Source organism: Pterocles gutturalis, unplaced genomic scaffold, assembly GCF_000699245.1.
Source record: "Pterocles gutturalis isolate BGI_N339 unplaced genomic scaffold, ASM69924v1 scaffold16576, whole genome shotgun sequence".
Lineage (NCBI taxonomy): Eukaryota > Metazoa > Chordata > Aves > Pterocliformes > Pteroclidae > Pterocles > Pterocles gutturalis.
This window is the reverse complement of record NW_010098179.1, coordinates 571-8,193: the sequence shown is the minus strand read 5'-3', so window position 1 is coordinate 8,193 and position 7,623 is coordinate 571. Positions and strand designations below refer to the sequence as shown.

The 7,623-nt window shown below is 50.6% G+C and overlaps 1 protein-coding gene across 1 annotated transcript in view; it reads left to right on the top strand.

Annotated features, from left to right (window-relative positions):
* The window catches only part of LOC104472404 (uncharacterized protein C16orf45 homolog), a 17,290-nt gene extending 10,641 nt beyond the window's left edge, over positions 1-6,649 (top strand). The window contains exons 3-6 of the mRNA XM_010088078.1: positions 1,938-2,011; positions 5,571-5,685; positions 5,818-5,891; positions 6,531-6,649. Of these exons, the coding sequence (XP_010086380.1) occupies positions 1,938-2,011; positions 5,571-5,685; positions 5,818-5,891; positions 6,531-6,649 (382 nt within the window). The remainder of the gene's footprint in view (positions 1-1,937; positions 2,012-5,570; positions 5,686-5,817; positions 5,892-6,530) is intronic.
* The last annotated feature ends 974 nt before the right edge of the window (positions 6,650-7,623 follow it).

The window sequence follows — 7,623 nt, the reverse complement described above, 5'->3', positions numbered from 1 at the left end:
CGGATTTCGTCAGGACAGGGTTAAAAAGGTTTGGGACCTGAGGCTGAAAATGTTTTTTTTTTTTCTCCAATGGGGGAAAAAAATTAATATTCAGAATTGATTGGACTGTGGGGCTCAGGGTGACAGACATCTCCACTGATGTGCTGCCAAACGGAGGAGTGACCTGTCTGGTCAGGCGATAGCCATCGGTGTTTTCTGCTTGTTGGAAATGTCAAACTGAAATACCCCAACATTTCTGAGCCATCTGTGCTGTGGAGAACAATGAAGATCCCAATATTTCTCCTTTTACTGGGCAAAAAGGAAGGTCTGAAATTCCTGTGGGAGATCCCGCTCTGCACCTCCCCGGCTCAGTGCTCAGACCTGCTCCCCGGGGCCAGACAGGGGTAGCACGGCTCTGGCTGATGCTGCAGCAAATGTTATCATCAGCGGTAGAAGTCATCTCAGCTCCAGCAGCAGCCTTATGGGTGCTTGTCTTTGCAATCTCTCCCAAGTTTTATTGAAATGAGAATTTTTATTATTGCCTATTTATTTTTCTCATGATCAGTTTTTACAGAATTAAATTCCGATTTAATGTCAATGGTATTTCGGTTATCATTTGACTGTTTATTTTTATTTTAATAAGTGTATTGCTAGTGATCAGCCTGTTGCCCGTATGTCCCATGTGGACCACCCTGCTGGTGCCCACCCCAGGGCTTAACCACCGTAGGACGATGAGCAGGCAATAAAAGGACAAACAGACCTCCCTGTTCTCCACGTGCAGCTCCCAGACATTGGCATCGGTGGACCTGCTCAATGCAGTACGCAAACAAATGAAGACACTGTCAGATGGAGCAAAAATCTGGCAGGGCCAAGAGGAAGTCTTCTCTGCTGCCCGAGATGATCTCACAGGGTCCCTCTTCGTCAGTCTGTTTGTTTTCCCTTCCTTTATTAATTTTTCTGGTGTCCTCAGCTCAGCTGGCGAAGCTGCATCTTCAAGTAGCTCCAGCGAATGTGACTCATCGCAGAAGGGGTGGATGGCATGACTCAGTGGAAGGCCCAGCAGGGCTACTGAAGATGCAGACAGGGCTGTTAGTAATGCACGCTTCAAAGGGAACCAAAGGCACGTCTGTTCAAGGTGGCATCAACAAATAAATTGGTCGTGTAGTATCTGTAGACATGGATCACATGTGAGGGTTTCGCATAGGCATGCGATTTTTAAAAATAAATCAATAAATAAATCGGGTTAAAGCTTCTCTGCCAGCACAAGTGAGCGGCGAGCAGCACTTGAGCTGGGACACCCATGGAGGGGGGTGAGTGTCTGTGGTGCTTCCGAGACATCATCACACTGCCTCCAGCATGGACACGGCTGCACATCCTCTGCTCCACCAGCAGCTGCTGACGTTTGACATGAGCCCCTCCTGATCAGTATCTTGCTGCTGTCGTGTGGTTTCAGACAGAGATGATTTCATTGCCTGCGGCTTCAGCAGGCTCCTTTTCTGCAGTTGAAATGACCTTATTTCACAGCGGACACCTGCAAAGTCTGCACATTCCACTCCCCCCCCCCCTCCCCGTTGTGTTTCATTTTTCTACCTTTTTTAATTCTGCGGAAAGGTGGTATAAAAATGTCATCTTTTGATGTGGCAGCAGCTTCCACTTGGTTTTGCATTTTGGTGTTTTGGGGGGTTATTTTTTTGGAAAAAGGAGAAACATAGCTGCTGTTGCATGGGGGATGTGCCAGGTTTTTATAAGGCTTCATTGTCATTAGAGCAATGAAACTTTTTCTTGGCCAGCGACCAGTGACACAACCCATGTAGCTCCAACAAAAACTCTGAGATGAAGTTGGCTGCTGGTTCCTGTGGGAAGGCAGGTAAATCTGTGCTCCCTGCACAGATGGGTGTTGCTCTGGAGCTTTTGAACCTTTCTTCTTTTCCTCAGTGATTTCATTTATGTCTCTGCAGGATGGATGACATTCAGCTTTGTAAAGAAATCAGCCGGCTGAAAAAGGAGCTTCAAAAGCTCATCGCCCTTCCAGGTAAGGCTTTGTAAAACTTCAGTGAGCTGCACCCCACTGCTGCAATCAGCAGAAAGTTTCCATGAAGTGCAAGAAGCTCTTGAACAGCTTCCACCCCGGGATGCTCCCAGAGACACTGCTGCTGCCAGCATTGCGTGAGCATCAAGAAACGTGGCTCCTTGGGTCTGACCTGAGGAGAGCTTTGCTGCTTGCAATACTGATGGGGAGTCCTTGTCCAGGCCTGGGCTGAAGGGCAGAGGAAACAGAAAAGGAGAAAAAACATGAGTCCTTGAGGAAGAGCATGGGTCTGCTATAGGAGGACAGGAGCTGAGTGAGGTGGCAATGGATGCTGACATAGTAGGACCTGCCACGTACACCGAGGACAATCCCCAAACCAGTTGAGAAAGAAGCAGGGAACATTGTCAGTCCACACCATGAAGGGACTCCTTTGGAGCTAGCAGGAGGGGAGATCACAGAGTCACAGAACGGTTTGGGCTGGAAGGGACCTTAAAGCCCATCCAGTGCCACCCCCTGCCATGGGCAGGGACACCTCCCACTAGCCCAGGTTGCCCAAAGCCTCATCCAGCCTGGCCTTGAACCCCTCCAGGGATGGGGCATCCACAGCTTCTCTGGGCACCCTGGGCCACTGCCTCACCCCCGCACAGGAAAACATTTCTTCCTCACATCTCATCTCCATCTCCCCTCTCAGCTTCAAACCGTTCCCCCTCGTCCTGTCCCTGCACCCCCTGATCCAGAGCCCCCCCATCTCTCCAGCCCCCTTTCAGCACTGGGAGGTGCTGGAAGGTCTCCCCGGAGCCTTCTCTTCTCCAGGCTGCACACCCCCAACTCTCTCAGCCTGTCCTCGCACGGGAGCTGCTCCAGCCTCGGACCATCTCCGTGGCTCCTCTGGCCCCACTCCAGCAGCTCCGTGTAGTGCTTATGTTGGGGGCCCCAGAGGTGCCTTCGCAGGCCTCAACTATGTGAAAAGCAACAAATTCTTGCTGTGGCCATGTCAGAAATGTGTGCCGTAGTTTTGCTGTGCTGTGTGTGCTTGTGAATCGTCAGCACACGGTTAGAGCCCAACTGCTGCTTAATATGCAGGTCTGGATGGGTTAATACAACCTGGCTGCATCCAGAGGGAGGCTCAGACAGGGGAGGCAAAGATTCTGCCATAAAAACAGGCGCTGCTTGCAAAACATAAACCCAAATCTCTTGTGGGCTTTTAATTCAAACAGCTTCTAATTCATAAAACAAGACTTGACCTAAATGATGGCTCAGGACCACAGATAAACGTGGCCTTTTCTGAAGCTTGAGAAATGTGGCTGGCTTTCCTTCATCTGCTTTGGTCCCAGATTCAGCAGAGAGCCGAAATGCTGCTTGCATCAGGGATGCTCTTTTTGTCTTCTTTATGAGTTGGCTCATATCAGACTGTGCTGGAAAAATCCTGTAAATTGTGAGTCTTGTGAGACTGTAGCAGCAGATCATGCATAAAAATGGGTGTTGAACTTCGGTTCGGGTAATGATTCAAACATGTCAGTGCTTACTCAGAGCTCAGCCAGACCTGGGGCTTGAAATCTCACCAGACCAAGGTGCTTTTAATAATTCACAGAGATATTGTGGTCATGATGGACTCTGACATCAGCAAGTTGGAAAAAAAGGGTGCAGCATGTATACAGCAGGTATGTCAGCTCTGAGATGCTCTAACTCAGGAATGCAGATTGGTAATTAACGCCAAAGAGCCAGTATGTTTGTGTACAGCCTGATTGTGCTGATTTGTGTGGCATCCAAATGACACTGTAAAGTGCTCCTCTTCCCACCAGGCAGATGGGAGCTGCAGCACGGAGACAGTGCCCATGCCCAGGTGACTTTACATTAACTCTTCATGGTAGACGACCTGCAGCTGTGGCCTAGACCCCAGCCCAGATCAGCTTTTTCTGCCAGGAAGCTTGAGCTTGCTACCTGCACGAGGCCGCAATTGTAGGAGAAACCTTTGTTTGTTGGGAATGTTTCTAACAATGATGATTATGGGAAGTTCCTCCTACTCAGACCCCTGCAGCAGCACCTCCGATCAATACATAGCAGACTTTAAACTACAAATCAATACGTAGTTAAGGTAACTGCTGAGAGCTAGACTACAGGGTTTGCTCCATACTGTGAATTTTGCTGCATTTTTATTTAGCTGAAGGAAGACTGGAGATTGATCCATCCCCTGCTGGATTGATTTTGGAGCTGGCTGCTGAATTGAGAAATGGTATTAAATAGCTGCAGCTCAGACAGTCATAGTTTCCACCTAGGGTACATTTAACTCTCCTTAGCCCTAGCTCTATCATCTTCACATACCCCACTTACCATTATGTACCAATTTATACAGGACTTGGCTTTATAGTGATGTGAGAGTTTTCAGGTCTTCACTAGCTCACTGCTCAAAGATACGTGGCACAAGTACTAAAAGAGGAGAGGTTTAGACTAGATATAAGGAAAAAATACTTTACGCTGAGGGTGGTGAAACACTGGCACAGGTTGCCCAGGGAGAGTGGTAGATGTCCCGTCCCTGAAAACATTCAAGGTCAGGTTGGATGGAGCTGTGGGCAACCTGATCTAGTGGAAGATGTCCCTGCTCACTGCAGGGGGGTTGGACTAGACGACCTCCATGGCCCCTTCCAACTCAAACTATTCTATGAGTCTGTGATTCTAAGTGGGTCCCACCGTGCTCAAGCTAGGTCAGTCTGGGGGTTCAGGTGACAACCAAGGCTAACACATTCAAAATAGCCTGGCAAACACTTGTCATCCTGGTGCCTGGGGTGGGAATGAGGCTCACAGTGGCTTGGAAGGTCAGATGGAGAGGATGAGATCACAGGGACTGTGTTCAGCAAGGGAATAAGGCTACAAAAACCAGTGGATCATAATGGTTTTTGTGTCTCTGTATGTATGGGATAAATGGTGGTGTGAGGTGTTCCCAAGGTGTTTGGGCATTGTTGATAATTCCCTATGTACCTGAATCCCTGGCTGGTTTCTCAGCCACATGGAGGACTTGGCTCAGAGGTCTCTGGACCCCTACCCAGCTCAGGGCCAAGCTGAGACTGGTTGTGTGTGCTGGTGTGGGAAATGTGGGTTAAGCACGTCCTAGCTGAAAGGTGACATCCAAGTCTGACATTTCTGGGCTTGTTGAGAGTATCCAGTACCCAGCCTCTTCAGCAGCGCAGGGTGAAGACTGAAGACCCTGAGTGAGCCATGGTCATCTCCCACCAGAGGGGCCACCTCGTTGAGGGCTGCTTCCTCTGCTCTGCAAAGCTCACAGTTGCATTTTGCAATGCTCAGCCCCATGAAAATTTTGGGGAGAAGCTAAAAATGCAAAGTTTGATGACACCAGACCTGTCTCGTCCCAGACAGAGCCCGAGTGGCTTGGGATAAGGTTGTTGCTTATTTAGCAGCCTGTTTCTGGATCCAGGTGTTTACTTTCAGTTGGCTTTTACCCCACTCTCACATCTGCTCCCTGGGCCAAGCAGAATCAGACAAGCTTGGGCTTGGCATGGGCAGGATGGCCCCTGTTGGTGTGTTAAATGTGTTCCCTGTGCTGCAGAGAACGAGAAGTCCAACGAGGAGAAGCAGAGGGAAGAGGAGCTGGTACAGCAGATACACAAGCTGGTGGAAACGCGGGATTTCCTGGTGGATGACGTGGAGTTTGAGAGGCTCAGGTAGCTGGGTGCGATTTATTCCTGGCACTGAGGACAGTGCAGTCCGTCCTCTGATCTGTATCGTGCCTTGCCAGGTGGTCCTCAATGCCTTGCTGTTCTTTTCCTAAGTTCTAACCAATCTCTTTGTCACAGGGAAAGGGAAGAAGACAAGGAAATGGCAGAGTTCCTGCAAAGTAAGCTATCCAAAAGCTACCTCCAGAAAGCAAGTAGGTGGTTGATGAGTTTTATTCCCTGCACTGAACCTCCCTGGCAGTTTCTCCCCTTTCTTAAGCACTCTGTCCCCAGTATTTTGTTGCTCTGCATGGGACTAGCTTACTTGGAGGCCATCTGTTGCTGGAGCAGAGTGTGGGGAAATGGCAACTGGGGGGTGCTGGTGCTTGAGATCCCATTGTGGAAACATCCTGAATGTTATACTTTCATTTCCTTCCTGACATTTCCCAGGCAGCATGTCCTATGAGAATGGGGTTGGGTTGGTGTCCTATTATGGCTGATGTACTTCATCTGACCCTTTCCAACTGGCTTCTTACGTTTCATCAAACCATTAGCTAAGGTCACAGGCTGTGGTATCCATCCCATCTTCCTTTTTTTGTGGCCTCCATTGGCTATCCTCTTCCCTGTACCTCCATCATTGCTGGTGGAGCATCTCCCCAGTGCAGTGGGAGGCATTTCCAGCCCACGGTCCCTGTGCCTGTAGCATGCATTCTGATGTGCCAGCTGGATACAGGAGCTCAAGCCCAGCTGTGAGTCTGAAGAGGACCAGAATCTTACCCCTGAAAGGAGCTCTAAGAAGAAGCGATGGGCCTGTGCTCTTGTCACCAGGCAGACACGGATTCCTTTTTCTGTAGGTCCTGTCAAAGAGAAGAAAATGACTTCCAGGGGGCAGCAAACCTCTGCACCATACATGACCAAAACTGGCCTCACCCTGCTCAAGGAGTGCTGTGGCTTCACCTGCTCCATCATGTAGAGCAGCCCCCAGCTCCTCTGCACAGGGCATGACCATGGTAGTGTACGCATCCAGGAAGCTGGGCCGGGCAAGGGGGGCTGGCTTGGTGTGCCAAAACAGCCCAGTGCCAGTGTGGGGTGGGTGAGAGCTGATGGCTGGGACATGCACAGCTCCTGGTGCTGCAGGTGTGGGGCATGAGGGGCTGCAGCCCTGCTCTGGGAGGCTGCCACTGGGGACAAATGCTGAAGCCCCACTGAGTCCCAAGAGAGAGTCTGGAAGGGCAGCGGTTGTGGCTGGGATGGAGGGAGCTGGGGGGCAGGGGAAGAAGGGCAGGGGGGAGCAGAGCCAGGCACACTTGGAGGCAGGGAGGGGGGGAGCTCTTGGCAGTTATAGGAGCCGTTACTGTAGCCCCTCCCTTGCTACCAGAGCAGACTTGCAGCTGGGGGAACCCTTAGCAGTTACTTACAGCAGCTGTTGCTGTAGCCCCTCCCCTGCTACCAGACAAGCCCACCACACAAACCACAACAGCGTGACGCTGCTCGGCAGCACATGCTGCCAAAGTTGGTGTCTGTGGGGTGCAGACAAGTCAAGCAAGGCCTAAGCAGCCTGGTGTGGGATGGAGCGAAGGCTGAGCTGGTGACAGCTGGTGAGCTGAGCTCACTCCTGCCAGAGTGTGGCGAGGACACAGGTGAAGCAAGTCACATCTGAGATGAAGTTCTGTCTATAAGGATGTGCTTTAATATAGCTGAGGTGAAATTCTGAGCTCCAGCACCACAACTATGAGTCCAGACCTTGCAGCTCATCACAGGGCAGCAGCAAGGAGGTGAAACCACCCACCCACTGAGCTCCCACCTTCCTCCCTGCCTGGGCTTCACCCAGTAGGTGATGAACATGGCCAAAGCTTAGCGCTAGGTCCCGACTGACAGCATGTGTGACAAGCACTGTGTAAGAGGAAGATGATGGTAATGGAGGTCCAATGGGTTGTAGTCTTTGTG